Source organism: Zygotorulaspora mrakii, chromosome 3 (genome assembly GCF_013402915.1).
Source record: "Zygotorulaspora mrakii chromosome 3, complete sequence".
NCBI lineage: Eukaryota > Fungi > Ascomycota > Saccharomycetes > Saccharomycetales > Saccharomycetaceae > Zygotorulaspora > Zygotorulaspora mrakii.
In genome coordinates this window covers 1183742-1203873 of record NC_050721.1, presented here as the reverse complement: position 1 = coordinate 1203873, position 20132 = coordinate 1183742, and the positions used below count along the sequence as shown (strand labels likewise).

The following is a 20132-nucleotide window of genomic DNA, read 5'->3' as shown; positions in this document are numbered from 1 at the left end:
CATTAAGCCTATCATAAACTATATAAATCAATTATCGATTTTCCATAATTTTATAGACCTATCCCAACCTGAACTTATTACAAAGCTCGCATCTTTTGAAATATCTGAGCAAAGAACTTTGTCTGTATGGCCCTCTAAGGAATTCAATTTGATCCAATTATCGCAACTGAAAACATTGACTTTTTTGTCGTAGCCACCGGAAACTAGAACATTTCCATGCTCCTTGTCAAAGGAAACACTAGATACTACGTTGTTATGTGCTAAAATCGTAAATTCTTCACTGGACTTACGTAGATCCCATATTTTTACGGTTCCATCTCCAGCACCAGTGGCAACTGTATATCCGTTAGGAGACCAATCAACCGCATAAATAGGTTTTGCATGTCCTTTCAAAATCATCGTGGATTTTCCAGAACGAATGTCCCATATGATTCCGCAGTGATCTAATCCTGCACTACAAAGAAGAGAACCATCGTTTTGAAAAGCTACACAAAACACCTCTTTGCCATGTCCTTCTTGCAGTAACAGTTCTTTACCCGTGTTTAAGTCCCACAACCTCCAAGTCATATCGAATGAAGCACTAGCTACATATAATTGAGAAGGATGAAAAGCAGTACCAGCAACACGTCTCTCGTGCCCTTTTAGTATTGAAGACTCTTGTATTTGTTGTTGCTCTACAATAAATAGCCTGACTAATCCATCCTCTGCGCCGCTCACAATCATTTTACCATCTGGACTCCAATTTATTCCCCCAATTTTGCCCTGATGTACTCCATCGGCTGAACATATGACATCTAATGAATAACTGTCTAGAATGCCAATCCCGCCGTTCCAGTTTGCAGTCGCGATAAACTTATCATTCGGAGACAATCTAGCTTGTGACACCGGCCGTGATGAGGTAATCTGAGATCCAGCAAGCTCGAATTTTTTCAGCCTTGTATTTATTCCTCTTCTTTCATTAATTATTCTTGAAACATCGCTCGTTGCTGTGTTCTGTATCTCTCTTTCCAATCTTTCCTTGGATCGCACATTGGTATAGTTGATCAGGAATTTCCTTGCTTCTATCAAATCATTACTTGCCGGAGTATAAAATTCTTCCTCTTCCTTTTCATCATCACTAGTTGATTTCTGCAGCTCTTCCTGCTGGAGATGAGCTTTGAAAATCTCCATATGATCTTTATTCAAAAATAGCAGTTCTGACAGTCTCTCTCTTCTGCTAAAAGGGTCCTCATATTGTACATTATCAGGTTCCTTGATCAGCCTCAAAGCATCTCTGACTTCTTCATCGTCGGTCGGTATTAGCTTACGCTTCTCCCACTGTTGATAATCTATCCTACGCAAGCGCTCTTCGACACTTACGCCATTCCCATCAAAACTCTCATCAGTTCGAACTTCTAAAGAATCGTAGGTAGTTCTTTTTCCCTTGGACATGGAACTGAATTTCGGTCTTTTCAACTTTCAGCCTGTTTTTATATTTAACAGTGTTTCACAAATGATGGCATTAAAGGCGCTGTCTTTTCATTATTCCTAACAGATCAAGCTAAAGAAGATGTAGCAAAAAGGGACATGGCAAGCAAGGAACGAGGTACGTTGCTAAAGGAAAAGCATGTTAGGTACATCGAGAGCCTGGACAAGAAACAAGACACTCTCGAATTTTGGTTGACTGAACACTTGAGAATTAATGGGGTATATTGGGGCCTGAATGCTCTCTGTATGCTGAGATCCAAAGATGTTTTCAACAGGGAAGACCTGATTAAATTTGTACTAGGATGCTACGTTGAGTCTACTGGAGGGTTTGCAGCATTTCCTCGTCATGATGCGCACTTAGCTTCCACTTTATCAGGCATTCAATTACTAAAAATGTATGATGCCATAGACAGTCTTTCTAAATCACAAATTGACAAGTGCGTTAATTTCATTAAGAGTAACCAAATGAAAGATGGCTCATTTCAAGGTGATCGATTTGGCGAAGTTGATACAAGGTTTGTGTATACTGCTATAAGCTCCTTGTCGATTCTAGAACGCCTGACGCCAGAAGTAGTGGATCCAGCGGTCGACTTTATTCTTCGCTGTTACAATTTTGACGGTGGATTTGGTCTGTGTCCTGGTGCAGAGAGTCATGCAGCTCAAGTATTTACTTGCCTCGGGACTCTCGCTGTTGTGAATAGATTGCAAGACTTAACCAAGGCACAGGTCGATGAAATTGGATGGTGGCTCTGCGAAAGGCAAGTCCCAGAAGGTGGATTAAATGGTAGGCCGAGTAAGCTTCCGGATGTATGCTACAGCTGGTGGGTTTTATCATCATTATCTCTCATAGATAGACTCGAATGGATTGATTTTGAGAAGTTACGTGGCTTTATTTTGGATTGTCAAGATGAGAAAAGGGGTGGCATTAGTGATAGACCTGACAATGAGGTGGATGTATTTCACACGGTTTTTGGAATTGCAGGACTCAGCTTGATGGGATTCGAGGATTTGGTTCCTATTGATCCAACTTACTGCATGACGTATGATATCACAAACACTATTAAAAAATATCCATACAATTAGACTATAGTTCTATAGATGACGCTTTTCAATTTGTTCGTTAGAATATGATTTCCTCCTGCTGGGTTTTTTTGAGTGACGGTCTGTATTCAACATATCTTGCTTTTTTACCAACGACAAACTTTCCCGCATTAATAGATTTGCATCCGTTGTACGTTAGATCGAATGGAGGTGCCGAGGTATCGCATATGACTAGGGTAGATGGTATCGGGCACAAGCTCAATGCCTGATCTAAATTCCAAACTATAGGTCGTATATTTGAGATGAATGGGGAAATTTGACCCTGATCAAGAATAGTCTTCACAAGTTTTCGCGATTCTTTGATTCTGGCAGGGAGCTGGTCCCTATGTTTGACTAATTGACTTATACTTATTTTTTCCTGGGATCGCGCATCCTCCACTTTCATGGCATCCAACTCACTTTCTTGTTCTGTGGCCTCGATCACTGGAAAGGGAACACTGTGTCTCTTGAAACGATCTGTCATGTCATCTCTGACAATAACAATCTCTTGGGACAGGTATGCAATTCTAGTTGGATTAGATGCAAGAATGACATTTTTGCAAACTTTCCTCATCCGTTGTATAAATTCTGGAGATAGTGGTTGTAACGGCCAAGAATACGCTGCACCAAGGGAGACCATGGACCCCCATGGGTCATTGATGCCAGGAACAAAGATTAACGTCGAGTTCTGAGAAACATTTTCAAATTCTGCAAAAAGATCTGCAAGCCTATCAAAGTTCTTTTTATACTGAGTAGTGGAGCTAACGTTTTTGCTGCTCATGGATGCATGAACAGGAACTGCTGAAAAGGAACCATAAAATACTATCACCGTGGGTGGATCATTTTCGAAGATCATCAATGCTTTGCGCAGGGCCGCAAAAGTTGACATTTCATCTAGGAATATATCACCACCTAAGAATGTAAATTTATGCTCGACCAGCTCTCGCTCCAGAAGATGTAACCTCACTTTTAAGTCAGCATCCAATCTCGGTACAAAGTTCGAACTTGATGAACTATGGATCCCGAGAAGATCCAAATTCCCAATTGCTTCCAAAGTTGTTTCCCTTTTCTCACCTGGAGGATGCGTCATAGCCGAAACGTGAAATCTATTACCTACTGTAAAATATAGACCTTCCACTAGCACAATACATCCAGGAACGTAATACAGTCCATTTGTTGGGACAGCTTGGGATATATCGATCTCTACAGTGCCGGATGGGTCTTCTAATGACCAATTTCCCCTAGCATTCTGTGCTAGAAGGCCTAATAGTAGGAAGTTTTGTCCATCGCGACCAGCCAAATTTTTTATTTGTGTAATAGACATAGATGTAAATAACTTTGGTAAGCTGCCGGTGCTTGTTAAATCCTCCTTCATAGCCACGATTGACGAAAGTGGGTTGAAATCATCGCTTTTCTGGAAGTTCTCATTTCTTAAAACTCTATCCCTCACCAGGTACAATCTAGTCGCATATAGAGAAATTTTGAATTCTATATCAGGTAGCTTGAACTTCTGCATAGCTTTTTCAGTGTCATCTGATGCAATAGAACTGAAAACAAATTGTAATTTAACTGGATCATAGGTATATTTCGGCTGCTCTGATGCATTAATGATCTTGAAATAATCTTTCCAATCTAATTGGTCTTCTTCCTCTTCCGCTGTGGTCTCTCTCTCTTCAGCATCGTCAATCACAGATACGGAGGCAGAGATTGGTGAAACAGCTGCCAAGTTCTGTCCTGCATATTGTTCTGTATCTTGTTCTGCCGAATCTTCCTGTGTTTCTCGCCCGAGAAGCTTGTCTAAAGTGCTTTGTTTCTGTTTTTTTGATGATTCTTCAAGAGCTCCAGCTCCATTACCAGCTGTGGCCGCAGTCGTTGCAGAATTGACCTTCTCCCTTTCGCGCATTTCTGTTATCACATCCTTGACACCCTGCTCATCTATAAACACCCCACGCTCCTGCTGTCGCCACACAACCGCAAACTTTTCGAGAAATTGTAACGTAACATTGTTCAGTTTCCACTGCATACCGAAACTTTTTCCTACGAACTCTGCCAGTGCTGTCAATCCATCGGATTTGATGTTCAATCCATATTTCTTGGACAGAACCCTGTACGCCAGTGGTCTCAACAGCGGAGGCTGAATCTTCACAGGAAGCACATTACCACTGCTAAACATACTTGCCTCGCGGGTCAACGGTAGAACGAGGTCTCTTGATTCCCTTTTAAACTCGCATCTACAAATCGAAGACCACTCGCTGTTTTACGTGTTTTGTCCATTGACGAAACGCGTTCTCACAGCAGAAGAAGCCAAACGTGAGCACGTGCTGTTTTGCTCCTTTTGAAGCCTTTGGGTAGTGAATTAGGCTTGTATGATTGATAATGACTGCTAGCCACACATCGACAGGCTGATTTGCGAACTGATGGTTTAAATTCTCTGTCGAAGAGGCTTATTTTAGCTGTTGCAGTGCAATTATTGCGATATTTTCTCCCTAACATTAAACAAGTGAATTGTGTTTTGTGGAAAAAGCGAACCAAGAACAAGCATAACTGAGAAACGGTTGCATAGACAGACTCTAATCAAGAAATTGCGGATACTTGGATTGTGGTTAACTGTACTGCGGAATGTTAGAATCTATTCAAAGGATCCTGGTTGATTTTTGGGGATCGAAAGACCATAATGGTGGCGGTAACGTTCGCAGCTTGCAGAGGGACGGTAGAAAAAGGGAATACGGTAACCTGGATGACATAAGATCGAACACTGTGAATTACAGCGGTGATACGAGGAACCGTGATATAAGAACCCGCTACAAGCAGCGATTGGATAAAAGAAATAGAGCCAGAATGCAAGAGGAAGAGAAAAATAATAATCGTGGGATTGGCACCCGCTATGGCGAGCAACAAAGATACGATAAAAACAGGATAAGGAAACAAACCACGGACAGACCGGGAAGACTGTCGCTGATGTGGCGGAGTCTGAAGACAGTATTCTCGAACGAAGAGCAAGACTTAACGCAATTTCAAGAGGCATGTGGTAACGTAAATGTCATGATTCCTCAAAATAAAAAGCCAAACGGCACAGAAGAGAGACGGCGATTAAGGGAGCGAATTGCAAGGAGTGAAGCGTTTAAACGGAAACTGCTGGAAATCAAATACGACGAGAACATGCTGGAACAGATGAGACGTGGCAGATCAAGATTTCCAAGACTTGGTAACAGGAATTCGGAAGTATATAGACAATCACAGAACATTTCGGAGGATCGAATAACGCTTTTGCAAAGAAGAGTCACAGAGCTTGAAGAAAATTTGCTGCATGTCACGAGGGACCTTCAGATAACCCAAAAGAAATTGAAATTCGCACAGGAGAAAAATACGCTGTTAGAATCGTTGCTGGATGACGCAAACATAGACAGCGAGTATGTGAAATCCAAGAGAGACATGAAAAATATTCAACGAGAGAATCTGAAACCTGATTCTGAATTGCCCCCCTCTCCAAGGCGAACAGTGAATCCACTCTTCACCTCAAGTCCCATGAGAAATCCCTCAGCAAACACCAATACGCAGCCAGAGGATCCGTCCTTGGCCTTACGAGACGACTTCTATAACAGATACCCCAAGATTCCAGAAACCGAATCACTCACACAAGCTCAGAAAAGTCATTCACTGTCGCCCATTAGGATAGATTACTCGAAGTATTCTGTATAGCGAAATGTCTTTATCGCTATGTAACCCGGATTGCGTTTTTGTCTTCATCAACACTGTAAAAGTTGATGAAATAGGCTATTGAACGCACGCCGGAGCATCGTTAAAAGTTCTAATTGCATAGGGTAGGCCCAGTAGTTGTAGTGTATTATATATACGCATAGTGTCAATAGATTTAAGCAACTAATCTGTGTGTTTTTCGAAAATAATAATTGCCAGCTATTTGGGTCTGGCACTCTGGGTATCTTAGATGAGCACGGGTGACTTTTTGACGAAGGGAATTGAGCTCATTCAGAAGGCTATTGATTTGGATACTGCAACACAGTATGAGGAAGCTTATACATCGTACTATAATGGCCTTGATTATTTGATGCTGGCGTTGAAGTATGAGAAAAACCCAAAGTCCAAGGAATTGATCAGAGCAAAGTTTACAGAATATTTGAATAGGGCAGAACAGTTGAAGAAACATTTAGAGACTGAAGAGGAGAGTAAAAAGGTCAGTGGTGGTACCAGTGGCAACAGCAGTAGTAATGGCGGTGATGGCGCAAAGAAAGTCTCGAATGATGACGAATCTGATGAGAGTAAGAAACTAAGAGGTGCCCTATCTGGGGCTATCTTGACAGAAAAACCTAACGTCAAGTGGGAAGATATCGCAGGTTTAGAAGGTGCCAAAGAAGCTCTTAAAGAAGCTGTGATACTTCCCGTGAAATTCCCACATCTTTTCAAGGGTAATCGTAAGCCAACATCCGGTATTTTGCTCTATGGGCCACCTGGTACAGGTAAATCCTATCTGGCGAAAGCAGTTGCTACTGAAGCGAATTCAACCTTTTTCAGTATTAGTTCAAGTGACTTAGTTTCGAAATGGATGGGTGAGTCGGAAAGGCTCGTTAAGCAGTTGTTTGCCATGGCGAGGGAGAATAAGCCCTCGATTATTTTCATCGATGAAGTTGATGCATTAACTGGCCAAAGAGGTGAAGGTGAAAGTGAGGCAAGTAGAAGAATAAAAACCGAATTACTGGTACAAATGAATGGTGTTGGTAGTGATTCAGAGGGTGTTCTAGTATTAGGAGCTACCAATATTCCCTGGCAACTGGATAGTGCCATCAGAAGAAGATTTGAGAAGAGAATTTATATACCGTTACCAGATCTTGCCGCTAGAACAAAAATGTTTGAAATTAATGTCGGAGAGACTCCTTGCTCGCTATCAAAGGAAGAGTATAGAACTCTAGGTCAAATGACGGAGGGGTATTCCGGTAGTGATATTGCTGTGGCTGTAAAAGATGCTTTAATGCAACCGATAAGAAAGATCCAAATGGCAACGCACTTCAAGAATGTATCCCAGGACTCAACTGTGAAAAAATTGACACCCTGCTCTCCAGGTGATAAAAACGCCGTCGAATTGAGCTGGACAACCATTGAGGCTGACGAACTGCAAGAACCAGAGTTAACAATTAAAGATTTTTTGAAGGCAATCAAGACAACCCGGCCAACAGTCAATGAACAAGATCTCCTCAAACAAGAAGAATTTACCAATGATTTCGGCCAAGAGGGCAATTGATTTTTTTTTTTCGACGACAGTAAACATATGTAGAATAAAGTAAATCTTACAACCTAAAAAAGAAAACATAATAAAATGAAACTTGTGTCTCACTTTGAGTAAAAGAAAATGCGAGTTCAAGTATAAATGCTCGTGTTATTCTCAGAGTCCGTAACCTTCGCACTTTGAATTTTGACTTTTATGATTACTGTCTTGGCGTCCTCAATGAAGACATGAGCATCTGGGTTAGTCCTTAGCAGTAGCTTTTTGTAATGTGATGATTCTTCACTGTTTGGTGCTATAACTGCTGCGTGACCTCGAATGGTGGCACTCATTTGAAATAATTCAGATTGATTCAACTCTTGCAAAAGGTTCAGCAGCTTACTTGAATGAGACGTGCCCGATCCTTCCGCAACCTCTTCTTGATCTGAGGCTGATGACTTTGATAGAGACCGTTTTTTCAACGATAAATTCTTCGCTGTGATCCAATCATGAAACAGCAGAGAAACGATCGGATTAGAAATAATGTTTTGATACTTTTCAGTGTTATTTAGCGTGGCAAATACAATGTAGTCGCACGACCGGTCCTCTGGGGCAAAAGAACGTTCTCCGGGAACATATATATAGTTCATAAGACTGACCGATGGAATGCAATCTGTAGAACAGGTAGCCACATGCACGTATTTGGATGTTTTGACTAGATCTAGAAGATGCTGCGGAAATTGTTGAACACACGACATTTTGTTAACAGTTGCTTACAGTGCTTCTACCGAGGTCTTGAATTCTAATAATCACTGATAATGCTAAAGATTTTTTACAGGCTCATCACCATCAATGTCCCTAAATTATATTAATTTCATTTTGCTGGGAAGCAAAAAATAGCAATGCGATCATGTGACTTCGCGCTTAAAAGTAATCATGCTTATAGTATTACAACTAGGAGTAGCTATCTCCTAGCGGAAGTATAACTGGTATCGGCATACCAGTTCTTCCTTATACAAATTTATAAAGTGTATAAATCTTTTCTTCCGCTCGAAACTCGTATCGGATGGGAGGCGTGTGCTAGCAATAACGCATATACAGCTGGTCATATTGCAGCACCAGTGCCTCATAAGCTTTGCGAATGTATTTCTGTGTACAGGCATAAGCAGATTCAGCACTAGGCGTCCTGTTGCTCGTCTTTTAGTCTCTCAGACTTGAGTTCGGTTATGATATCCTTCCACTGTATTAAAGCGGACTTGCACACGGGATGAAATTGTTCGAGGTTCGAGTCATTGACGATCACTTTGAAAAGCTTGTGCAATTTACTTTCCCTCAATGCCTCTGAATCAAAGAATGGTGGTTCATTTCCCAAATTCTGCTTTATCTTGTTCAGCATGTTATGAGATTCTTCAATCTCAGCGTCCACGGGTGGTTCGTCTCTCTGAACTAAGTTTTTTTGTATCCTTCTCCTAAAGAGTAGCGATATTTCGACTCTACGCGATCTGTCGAGTTTTGTTCTCTTTTCGTTCGTTTTTTCGATAGATTTTTGGCTGGCGTGATTTCTTTTGTGAGTTCTTTTACTATTGCCTTTACCAAGCTTGACCCTGTCATCACTCAAATCTGTTTCTAAATTCTCAGGGTTAATCTTCTTGCTATTGAGTGATCCATTGGAAACGAAATTCTTGTTACTTGAACTCATCGACGATGATTCTGAATCTGCTCTAGCTCCAGATACTTTACGTTTTCCAGGGTCTTTCTTAGATTTTCCTAAAGTCGGATCTTCACCACTCTTGATCTCTGCGAAACCTATAGCTTGCTCTAAATCTTCTTCCCTGCCTTCTTCTTTGAATCGTTCAACAATAAAATCCTGCAGCCCCGTATAGTCACTGGCGCGTTGGTATGCCTCATTTAAATCAGACTGCGAACTATGCCCATTATTTCGCGTTAAATACTCATCAATCGTGTGCGGATCCAGTCTGCTCAAACGGTTCGGTTGTTCCCAGTAGTAGGTAGGATCGTTGAAAAAGCAAACTGCAATGCAATTTGGTTTCTTCTTTCGGTACACATCAGATCGGAGCAACGACTGTGGATAAACGACAGCTGGCCATGGTGGAAAAGATCCAACTTTGCATAAAACCAAATCGCCAGTTTTCAATGATCGGCTCATAATGGTATCCTATAACCTGAGGAAGCCGTCCCTAAAGTACGTTGATTTACTACCTGAATTGAAGGTTTAAGTGTAATAGCAAATTGCAACTACCGAAAGGTAAGAGTCAGTCACTTATATGCGCTATACCGGAAAAGAACCACAAGCGTAATCCTCCACCTCAGTTGAGTAGCGCTGCCACACCGATATGAAATTCTGGACAGTAAACTCCTGGCAAGGTCAACTTGACCAGCTTCAACTCTTAATACCTCGGATAAAGTTCGAACAACAACATAAGTAACAACAAGCATCTATATTTTGGTATTTGGCTTTTCTATTACAGTTTTGAACAGTCCGTGAATTGTCCGAAATCTCAAAGTTGTCCGAAGAAACACATGTGTAAAATATAACGCCGGGTAATATCTTTCGGCGGCTAACATCATTATAAATATATACACTTCTATACAGTAATTGAAAGTTCAGTCGCTGACAATGGCCTGTGGAATGGAGAAAGTGCTGCATTAGATTTACACAATTCGCCTTGGCAGTTTCCTCCTTGGTCCCTTGGCCCGTGTCTTGTTGGGATGCAGTAGTGAATCTTCGGATGCTCGTTCATTCTTGGATGGCGCTGTTAAAGGAGTTTGTGTTATTCTCTTGGCATCCTTTAATGACGAGTTCAAGACTGATTTTGAGGTTGGAGATGTAACCGAGGATAACGCATTTGCTTTTTTGAATGCAGCGCTGAGCTCGTCTTGAAAACAAGGTTTGGGCTCGCTCGCCTTCTTTGTATCAGATACTTGCTGTTTTCTTAATGTCTCAGCTTTTATTAGGGCTTCCGGCATCGAGATCTTACGAGTGGGTACAGCTGGAGCATTTTGAGTTTTGCTCAGTTTTCTCAGTTTTTCTAAGGCTTCGGGAACATCCGAAGTTGTCTCATTCTTTTTGAAATCCACCTTGTTGAGCTTGACCAAAATTTCAGGTTTTCGCATTTCAAACTTATCTTCTATCGGTGCCTTGAGTCTGTCGTGGCTGGCCGTTTTGAGCTTATGGGTAACAAGCAGATTTTTCTTGGGGGGCACTTGAGGTTTTGGTTTCTCGGGACTTCGTAGTTTGATGGCAACAAAGTCTGGTTTTCCGTTTGCAGAAGTTTCTTTGGCAGTATTGGACAAGTTGAAAACGTTTTTTTCTTTGAGACTCGATGGTTTTGCAGGCAGCGATGGTCTTGGTTTTACATTTGAGACTTTAGGATCACTTTCCTTTGTCTTAAGCGCTGAATTTAAATATTTATCCGAATTAGAAATCTCTTTCTCGGTCATTGGCGAAGTCAAAGAGCTCTTCAATGAAATTGGCGCCAAACGGGGCGGCGATGGACTTTTTTTCTGCACAGAGTCCAAATAATCTAAATGTGAAATACTCACCTTCTTTGGTGTCTGTGGTTCTTTTCTAGCACTAGGTGGGGGCACCGGCTGAAGCGTCTTGTAATCTGTCAATCTGTTTTTACTTACTGACGTCAGATAATCGTTTGACAGCTCTGCATCGGTCATCAAGTTGGCCGATATAATCGATTTATCAATCGATATCTGACGCTTACGAGGTACCGGGGGCGGAACAGACCTCTTTGGCTTAACGGTGGTTAAGTTTTGTTTGCCATTTGAATCTTCGTTCCTGTAATTCCTGTTTGATAGCTCTGGTTCCACGGAGCGTTCTACTGGAACATCTAGTGTGCTCACTTTATTGCTTTTTCTTCTTGGCAGACTAGGCGCAGACCCTTCATCGATCGAAATCGTATCTTTGCTTCTTCTGGCAGGTAATGAAGGAGGTTTCTCGCCTTCTTCTTCACTGAATTTGCTTGTTTTTTTCCCATGCAATCTATCAACTTCTCTCACAGACGTCCTGGAGTAGAGTTGTTTATCCCTCAGCTCCTCCCTTGGTCTACCTCTACTTGGAACTTTCGCGTGGCTCTCCTTGGGAGTATCCTTGAGAGTGCTAGCGTCCAATTTCAATCTTTGCAATAGCATGTAGTCCTCCTCCGACACAGCGTACGTCTTCCTGGTTCCTGATTCTTTGATGCCAGAAGATCTAAAAGAAAGCTCAATGTCTAAATCCCGTTTGGAATAATGTGCTTTGGTTGGGGAAAACGTCTTTTCATAATTGTATGCTGACTTATAGGCAAGTTCATCGTCAGATGTCAAAGTGTCTGTTTCGCTTCCCTGATATTGCTTACGTTTGAACGGGCTTGCTGAATCACTAGTGAACAGCAAATCGTTAGCATTATCAATACCTTCCTCAGAGATATTTGAGCTCGATAGATAACGTGTTTTACTCAATTGCGGGCTCTCAGGCGCATCGTCGTATTGTTTGGAATTGAAGTCCTCAACTCTTTTTAGAAAATCTTCAGTCTCACGATCGCGTAATCTTCTAGCGTACATTACTTGGCAGCAACCAGTCCATAGGATGTAACGCTCTGCAAAAGTTAATAGTTTCCTACTATGGTTTAATTGTATTCAGACGAGCGGAATGTGTTGTTAAAAAAAGAGAATCGCTTCAAACGGACTTCTTTAGAGTCATGATCATCTTTATACAGATTATATATGGCATACCTATGCTCTATTGATTCTTGCGCTGTCGGTGACTGCGAAACATTATACAGTTCTATAGTAGATGACCACTAATTCAGTTTAGTGTGTCTACCGCAACTCGATATGCTGCTTCTTTGTCGACAAATAGACGTTAAAACCGCAAAAGACAAAGAAGGCAAGGTATACGAGTGCTGCCAAGAACACGGTATGGGCAACTCTGTAAAAATTGTATTAGTTGTTAGTAAAAAAACTCTTTCCACTGAGAATGAGGGCAAATAGGCCGAAAAAACGGAGTAACATACGCAGGACCATCTTCTGGATCATTTATGGAGCCCACAAGGGATTCATGGTTAACGTTGAACAAATGAGCAATTACAGATAGTATGACGACACCAAAAGCGGATAGAATTGTGCAAAACCAGGCTTTTCCAGACTATACCATCGGGCGAGGTCGGTAATCTCGCAATCAAAGTTAGTAACTCAGTACTTTAGAAACTAATATAAACCTAATCAAACTTACGGATACAACTGGTTTCATAGCGTAGTCTGGTGTGCTATAGTGAGTTGGATTACTTGCGATTTAATTCCCCTTATTGTAGTGAAAGAACTTCAAGTTTTAATATTGAGGCTGCATGCAGCAGCAACCTCGCGAGGTGAAATCTATCCTGCTTATTTCATATAAAAATGGAAGACAAATAGAAATAAAACCACGATGAAAATCAAATTTAATATTCGAACACATGACAAAAGTTGTCTCAAATATCCTCGAAAGTACTCGGGACTATGGTAAATTGCCTTCTACGCATCCTTTCCCACGCTACAAATATCCTGACCTGTAAATCATGATCTATCATGTGGGAATTGCAGGAGAGGGACAATATTGATTTCTAGCTGTAGATATCATTATGGGAATCTCTTCGCATGAGAAAGAAAGTTTCAACGATGGATATATCTAGACGAGCGAATTGGTTGCAAGCTGCGTTCGAGCTGATTACAATTCAAGTGTCAGATAGTTAGAGAATCTACGGTAAAGATGGCGAATGACGAATGTATTATCAAATCGATAAGAATGAAAATAGTATGCATGTGACATGGATCATGGTTTAGTGATAGTAGAGACCCTTCACCAGCGCTGCTGTAGTACGGCGCAACAGAGATATGCCATTTTCTAATTATTCACTTCCTATACCGGGAAAGCAAGAATTAACGCACCGATACAATCAATGGTAATCAGTAGTTACATTGGGAAAGTTTTAAAAACAATACTAAAATAGCTTTCGTAAAAAGAACATTTTTATTCGGAAAGAGGGTTTTCTCCAGGTTTGTCGATAGTAACTTGCCCAGACATTGATGATGATATTATGATATCCAATTACAGAGAGATATAAGTCCTTGGTTTCCTATATCATGGATTGTGAACGTCTCGCGATAGATTATCATCCGATATCTTTCCAGTATCGATTGATATTCTATCGCGAGACGTTCACAATTCAGGAGTCTGACTACGAAGGAGTCTATGGAATGAACACGAAATGACAGTTGTACTGTGAATTCTATGGGACTAGAAATGGTGTGATGACGATGAAAATTCTTCACTCGTCGTCCTCTCTTATGGCTCAATAGGTGCGAAATATTAGGTATAAATACTGACGTATTTTCCAGATATTAATCCAAGTTCAATTAGTCTTATCTCAATTCATGATATAGAAAACCAAGGAATTATATATCTCTATAATTGAATATCATAGTATCATCATCAATGTCAAACCAAGTTACTATCGACAACGCCGAAGAAAACATTCTTTTTAAATAGAAAGATATATGAAAGATATTTGGAAAGAATGTTTTCTTCGGCGTTGTCGATAGTAACTTGGTTTGACATTGATGATGATACTATGATATTCAATTATAGAGATATATAATTCCTTCGTTTTCTATATCATGAATTGAGATAAAACTAATTGAACTTGGATTAATATCTGGAAAATACGTCAGTATTTATACCTAATATTTCGCACCTATTGAGCCATAAGAGAGGACGACGAGTGAAGAATTTTCATCGTCATCACACCATTTCTAGTCCCATAGAATTCACAGTACAACTGTTATTTCATGTTCCATGCCATAGACTCCTTCGTAGTCAGACTCCTGAGTTGTAAACGTCTCGTGATAGATTATCATCCGATATCTTTCCATTATCGATTGACATTCTGTTAGGGTTTCATCTGACTTCGTTTATTTTGTTTTACAGACCAATTGTCTCTTTCTGATTCTTATAAGTCATCTCTTTAATATATCTTACAATCTCGATTTATATTTCAACATACCACCCATGGTTCAATAATGCTATTTCACCCATGAATGAGTAAGCTTCTTGAATATGGCTATTGATGTAGGCTTGGTCAATATGTCCGCATAGTTATCTTCTGTCTTTATGTATTCGAACTTCAGATCGTTGCGTCTAGCTTCATCTCTTAACCTGAAAGCTCGTGTCCCGAAGAAACGATTTCTGAACGCTCTTGAATCTTCACTTTGGTCCTCTACTATTGATATAGTAGGTTTTGAGTCAGTTAGTATCTTCGATCTAAGTGATGATGATGGATCAATTTGTTTTACTAGGCATGCTAATCCTTGTAACATTGGGACTGATTCGCTTACCGCATATATTTCTGCTTCGGTAGATGATATGACACGCAGTTTTTCGCTAGATGATCTCCCACCGATGACTTTTCCATTTAGGCAGTAGTAATGGCCCAATTGTGATCGGAATCCTTCTTCATTCGCAAACGATGCGTCAGTGATAGCGGTAATCCTATTTGTCTTGGTATGCTTGTTGGCATGCCAAATCAGCTTTTTGTGTTTTGACTGCCACACGAAGTTCAACAGCTGTTTGGTGAGTTTCTCCACTTGCTCTGAGGGGTATAGTGTATGCTGAGCTAGGATGTTCACGTAATATAGAATATCGAATCTATATTTGTATCCCACATATGATAGCAATCCTATAGCCTTCTGCATTTGCTTAACCTTTTCTTTGTAGTCGTCTTCTTCAACGACCAGATTATCTTTGTGGATATGTTCACCTGGTGTGCCTGGCACAAGAAACTTCTTGTTATCCTTTTCGATATCAAAACCTAAATGTGGAAGCTTTTCGGTTAAGGAGTTTTCCATTCCTATTGTCATTTTCTTTCCGAACGTATATTCTATTTCCAGTCCTAGAATATCGTATGTGGCCATGTTGTTTTCGTCTAATTTCCCATCGTGGATCACTTTGGTCTCGAACTTTTTCTTTAGAGTTTTGACCAGTTTGTTTGCTGCCTTGATATCTTTAGACAGGACGATCATGTCGTCTACAAAGAGGCATACAAAACATTCATTTTCATCTTTGAACACGCATGGCCAACCGGTTAATTCTGTCATGTTGCAAGAGTTGGTTAAGTAACTGCCAATCATCTTGTACCAGTTCGCTCCGCTCTGCTTAAGTCCATATAGTGACTTGTTCAACTTGAATGCTTTTCCTTTGAGCTTCATGTGTGGAGGTGCTCTGATGTACAGATCTTCTTCCAATTCAGCGTATAGGTACGCTGAGGATATGTCTAATTGGGTGATAAACATTTTCTTGTCTAGTGCTATGTTGAGACTGGTCATCAGGGCGTAATGATGTACCGTGTTTGCTTTGAGGTCTTCTTTGTAAGTTCCAGCCTTCTGCTGGTCACCTCTTGCAACGAATCTGCATTTCTTCCTTCCATCTCTCTTAGTGTTGAAAATAAACATGGAGTTTATTATTTGTTGTCTAGGGATCGTCTTTTCATTTATAGGTTTGTTAGGATCCCAGGTCTTCATTTTGATCAATTGGTCATATTCCTTCATGTAGGCTTCGTTGTATCCTTTTGCATCATTTTTATCATCATTATTGACAATTGCCTCATAGTAACTTAAGGAGGGTTTAACATGAGGAGTTGGATTCGAGTGTACTGCGTTGACATAAAGTATATGACGCTTTGGTCTCTTGCGTTGAGTCCTATCTTCAATTTCACCTAGAGCTAAATTACTTTTTCTTTTTGTACTTGGTGGCTTTACCCTCGGGATGTCGCCATTACGGTACTGAAAAATTCTATTCTTTCTTTCTTCTAAACTTTTAGCATTAACTTCTGGAGACTGATCGTTACCACCCACATTGGAGATAGACTCAGGTGTTTCGCTATCGGGAGTTGCTCCAGTAGTACTCTCTGGTGCGGGGGGCTCTTCCTCGCTGGGAAGTGGATCGAGTTCTGCTGTGGAGGTCGATGATGTGGTGCGCTCGTCTTCCGTAGTAGGAGCAACATCATCGTAAGCAGATGCCTGTATTCCGACTGTGGATGCAATTGCACTGCTTGGGTCAATATCATTATTGATGGTTCTTCTTGAGACGGTATCGGGAATTGGATCCGGTGTCTTAGTGCTGTCAATGATGGCGGACGATGGGTGATCGTTTGCTGGATCATTTATGGGGTTTGACGTTGGTTCATTCTGCGTGGGCTGATCGTCACCTTCTGTATTATCATAGGTGACAGCATGGTTTGCGCTTTGAAGATTGATTCGGGGATCTTCATTGATCATGTTTGAACCATGTTCCTCGATATTATCAGCGATCTCGTCACTGGTATGTTCAGGAGGATCATCATTGGTATGTTCCGGTGGATCATCATGGATGTCTGGTCCTAGAACATCATTGTTGCCCTCGGGGATATACTCTGGTATGACTTCAGTTGTATCTGTGGTTCCAGTTTGGATGGGGTCATTACCACCCGACGAGGTAGATAGGTTATCGGCTGTTGGGGTTTCATCTGACTTCGTTTATTTTGTTTTACAGACCAATTGTCTCTTTCTGATTCTTATAAGTCATCTCTTTAATATATCTTACAATCTCGATTTATATTTCAACACTTTCATATATCTTACAATATCGGTTTATACTTCAACAATTTTCCATTTCACTGCTGAAATAGACCAAAAAAGAAATGCATACATGTCCTTTTTTTAAAGTATGGTCCCTTCTCATTGGGTATTCGTAAGAAATCAAGGTCTCTTGGCCCAGTTGGTTAAGGCACCGTGCTAATAACGCGGGGATCAGCGGTTCGATCCCGCTAGAGACCATTTTTTTCATTAAAGCACATTTCGGCTTCAGATATTCTTAGGTAGTAACCGTTCATCAGGAATAAGAATATACTTTTTATTTATTGATTTGAATGCTATATTTTATCTAGAGGTCATCAAACTTTGTAATTCCGTGTGAATTATTTATCGCCTTTTTGACGGGCAATTTTCTCTTTTTATCTTTGCGTTTGTTTGAATCTTTATTGGTCTCCACATGAGCTCTCTTCGTCGGCGTCTCGACATTTGGTTCGTCTTCACCGGAAAGATCTTTACTCAATTCAGCCAAAATCTCTTCTCTTGAGAGCCCGATGGATTTTTCAGTATCAGAATCAGACGCTGCGTCACTATCAACATCACTATCAATATCACTATCAACAATGACATCACTCTTAATATCCTCAAAGCCTTCCCAGACATCGGATTCGTCGTTGTAGTCTTCAGATTGATCGCCATCGCTATCTTTGCTTACGCTGGAATCACTGTCCTTGAAATCCGAATCATGCGCTTCTTCATCCTGCGCCTCCCAAAGAAGGAGCTTATCCATGCCGCCGGATACAATTCTGTATTCGAAATCCAAATCTAAAAACGCAACTTCATCAAGGCTGCTGTGCTTTCTGATTTCTACTATACGACCACTTTTCACATTAACTTTGTAGATCTTGCCATTGGAACAACCACACCATACACAATTATCATCTTGCAAGGTCGGCACTATGCAGTCAATACTTTCTTCTTTGCATATCTTAATTCTGTTGACCTGATCTTCCAAATCGTTCTTCTTTGGTTTCCATACCGTCAATATACCTTCTCCCATGCCACAAACAACGGTATCAGCAACTTCGGGATCAACGAATGTACCGCAGAGTAATTCGTCTTCCTGATCGTCACTTAACAAAACTTTTCTTTTCGTGTCTTCGTCATCATCTTTAATATCGAAATCACTTTCATTTGATTCTCTACAATCCCAATATGCTAAAGTTGTTTGACCTAATGAGATATACTTGTGTACTGAACGTTTCGAAAATTGGAAAATTTCATTGATCGCATCAGAATTATGAATTTTGACAACCTTATTCGTGACCCTTAACGTTTCGCTATTCATCACGATCACATTTCCGTTTTCGTCACCCAAGATGAGGCACGGATGAGTCGGCGATTTGATCATTTTGGTAAAAAAGCTTGATGTTTGGTCCTTCAACGATATTTTCTTCACTACACTCCCAGTATCTGCGACAGCCTTCTTGAGAACATTATCCGTACCAATTGAGTAGATAAATGACCCGTCATTATCCAAACACAGACTTCTTACGCTTCCCTTGTGCCTTTTAGTTTTCCATACAACCTTGACAGGCGCGTCCTCTTTGTCATTACTGTTGCTACCGCCGACTTCTTGACATGTCCAAACTTTCACATCACCCTTGTAGTCCGACTGTTCGTACTTACGTTTGTTGACGTCCACAATTCTCTGCAATTCCTCCGGCTTGTACGAATGACAGTAAATATACCCATTACCCAACCCACTGTAGAAGAGGGGTTTGGTTGGGTGTAATCTCATTTGAAACAACGGGTCAACATACTTTACCTCCAGAATTGGCAAACTCTGGCTCATTAGCTCCTCTACGGCCCTAATTTTCTTGGATTTTTTACTGAACTTTTTTGCCATATTTTATCACACGGATAGCTTCTCAAATCCTCAATCCAACTCCAACGTAGGGTACCGAGGCTCACTTACTATCCAACTGCCCTCCGCTTGTTCCAACAGCTATAGCTCTTTAGTATGCTCATCCCAGGACAGATTATGAAAAATTTTGTTCTACACCACGTCAATAGTGATGAAGTTAATTCATTTGACGGATCCTACTACTGTGAGGATGTCCTCTTGACGATATTTTGAACACTTGGTTCAAGATCTGGGAACTCTTCTGCAATCTTTTCCGCTAGCGAGTCCCGCAGCTGCTTCAAACCCTGCATCTTTGCCCTCTGATACTGATTGGAGCGCCGAATCGCCTCCACAAACTCTCTGGTATAGATATCCGGATTTCGGCCGTCTTCGATGTATTGCACGACCTCGATAGGCACATTGACATTGTTCAGCTGTGACTCCGGATCGTTGCTCTTCTGGTTCAGTTTCGATAGTCTGTCAACATTTCTTTTCAAATTTGTGATCATGCCCTGGGTGGCCTCACTCGTTCCGGGGAAATCATAAACAGACACGCCCAGTTCAATAAATGACTCGATTATGGCAGCCACCTGCTGATCAGCACTTGCCAATTCTTGCTGAATACCCTCCAAATCCATGGCCTTGTTTACAGTATTCTTTTTTTTCCCGTCAGTGCTGTTCAAACTCGATGTTTATTTGATCAAGCGCTTAGAGAGCCTTTAACTGATGCCGGACGCAAGTAAGAAGATTGACAAAACATAAAGCGGTGGATCGATTACTTAAACAAACAGTCCCTCTAATCTACATCAACTTCAATTCAGCTTAGATATAGCATCCGGGAGCTTCATTGAA

The 20132-nt window shown here is 40.9% G+C and overlaps 12 protein-coding genes and 1 non-coding gene across 13 annotated transcripts; 4 read left to right on the top strand and 9 right to left on the bottom strand.

Moving 5' to 3' along the window:
- Positions 1-27: 27 nt before the first annotated feature.
- On the bottom strand, positions 28-1431 carry PRP4 (U4/U6-U5 snRNP complex subunit PRP4; the record flags this gene model as incomplete). Its single annotated transcript, XM_037288091.1, has 1 exon — positions 28-1431. One exon carries the CDS (start codon positions 1429-1431, stop codon positions 28-30), a length of 1404 nt encoding a protein of 467 aa, XP_037143986.1.
- A 135-nt stretch (positions 1432-1566) lies between these two features.
- Positions 1567-2550, top strand: BET2 (Rab geranylgeranyltransferase BET2; the record flags this gene model as incomplete). The annotated part of the gene is made up of 1 exon (XM_037288090.1): positions 1567-2550. One exon carries the CDS (start codon positions 1567-1569, stop codon positions 2548-2550), a length of 984 nt encoding a protein of 327 aa, XP_037143985.1.
- Positions 2551-2587: 37 nt separating this feature from the next.
- DPB2 (DNA polymerase epsilon noncatalytic subunit) lies at positions 2588-4720 on the bottom strand (the record flags this gene model as incomplete). The annotated part of the gene is made up of 1 exon (XM_037288089.1): positions 2588-4720. One exon carries the CDS (start codon positions 4718-4720, stop codon positions 2588-2590), a length of 2133 nt encoding a protein of 710 aa, XP_037143984.1.
- Positions 4721-5166: 446 nt separating this feature from the next.
- On the top strand, positions 5167-6246 carry CSA1 (Csa1p; the record flags this gene model as incomplete). The annotated part of the gene is made up of 1 exon (XM_037288088.1): positions 5167-6246. The coding sequence occupies one exon, from the start codon at positions 5167-5169 to the stop codon at positions 6244-6246; it is 1080 nt and encodes a 359-aa protein (XP_037143983.1).
- A 247-nt stretch (positions 6247-6493) lies between these two features.
- Positions 6494-7801, top strand: VPS4 (AAA family ATPase VPS4; the record flags this gene model as incomplete). Its single annotated transcript, XM_037288087.1, has 1 exon — positions 6494-7801. The coding sequence occupies one exon, from the start codon at positions 6494-6496 to the stop codon at positions 7799-7801; it is 1308 nt and encodes a 435-aa protein (XP_037143982.1).
- A 116-nt stretch (positions 7802-7917) lies between these two features.
- Positions 7918-8520, bottom strand: HG535_0C06080 (pyridoxal 5'-phosphate synthase; the record flags this gene model as incomplete). The annotated part of the gene is made up of 1 exon (XM_037288086.1): positions 7918-8520. One exon carries the CDS (start codon positions 8518-8520, stop codon positions 7918-7920), a length of 603 nt encoding a protein of 200 aa, XP_037143981.1.
- Positions 8521-8939: 419 nt separating this feature from the next.
- PDP3 (Pdp3p) lies at positions 8940-9929 on the bottom strand (the record flags this gene model as incomplete). Its single annotated transcript, XM_037288085.1, has 1 exon — positions 8940-9929. The coding sequence occupies one exon, from the start codon at positions 9927-9929 to the stop codon at positions 8940-8942; it is 990 nt and encodes a 329-aa protein (XP_037143980.1).
- A 506-nt stretch (positions 9930-10435) lies between these two features.
- Positions 10436-12337, bottom strand: BSP1 (Bsp1p; the record flags this gene model as incomplete). Its single annotated transcript, XM_037288084.1, has 1 exon — positions 10436-12337. The coding sequence occupies one exon, from the start codon at positions 12335-12337 to the stop codon at positions 10436-10438; it is 1902 nt and encodes a 633-aa protein (XP_037143979.1).
- A 258-nt stretch (positions 12338-12595) lies between these two features.
- Positions 12596-13025, bottom strand: HG535_0C06050 (uncharacterized protein; the record flags this gene model as incomplete). Its single annotated transcript, XM_037288083.1, has 3 exons — positions 12596-12704; positions 12790-12920; positions 13008-13025. 3 exons carry the CDS (start codon positions 13023-13025, stop codon positions 12596-12598), a joined length of 258 nt encoding a protein of 85 aa, XP_037143978.1.
- A 1808-nt stretch (positions 13026-14833) lies between these two features.
- On the bottom strand, positions 14834-17083 carry HG535_0C06040 (uncharacterized protein; the record flags this gene model as incomplete). The annotated part of the gene is made up of 1 exon (XM_037288082.1): positions 14834-17083. One exon carries the CDS (start codon positions 17081-17083, stop codon positions 14834-14836), a length of 2250 nt encoding a protein of 749 aa, XP_037143977.1.
- Positions 17084-17546: 463 nt separating this feature from the next.
- On the top strand, positions 17547-17620 carry HG535_0Ctrna3I. The gene has a single exon. It is a non-coding gene; the product is annotated as a tRNA-Ile (tRNA).
- A 106-nt stretch (positions 17621-17726) lies between these two features.
- JIP5 (Jip5p) lies at positions 17727-19283 on the bottom strand (the record flags this gene model as incomplete). Its single annotated transcript, XM_037288081.1, has 1 exon — positions 17727-19283. The coding sequence occupies one exon, from the start codon at positions 19281-19283 to the stop codon at positions 17727-17729; it is 1557 nt and encodes a 518-aa protein (XP_037143976.1).
- Positions 19284-19480: 197 nt separating this feature from the next.
- NUT2 (mediator complex subunit NUT2) lies at positions 19481-19918 on the bottom strand (the record flags this gene model as incomplete). The annotated part of the gene is made up of 1 exon (XM_037288080.1): positions 19481-19918. One exon carries the CDS (start codon positions 19916-19918, stop codon positions 19481-19483), a length of 438 nt encoding a protein of 145 aa, XP_037143975.1.
- Between the last annotated feature and the right edge of the window lie 214 nt (positions 19919-20132).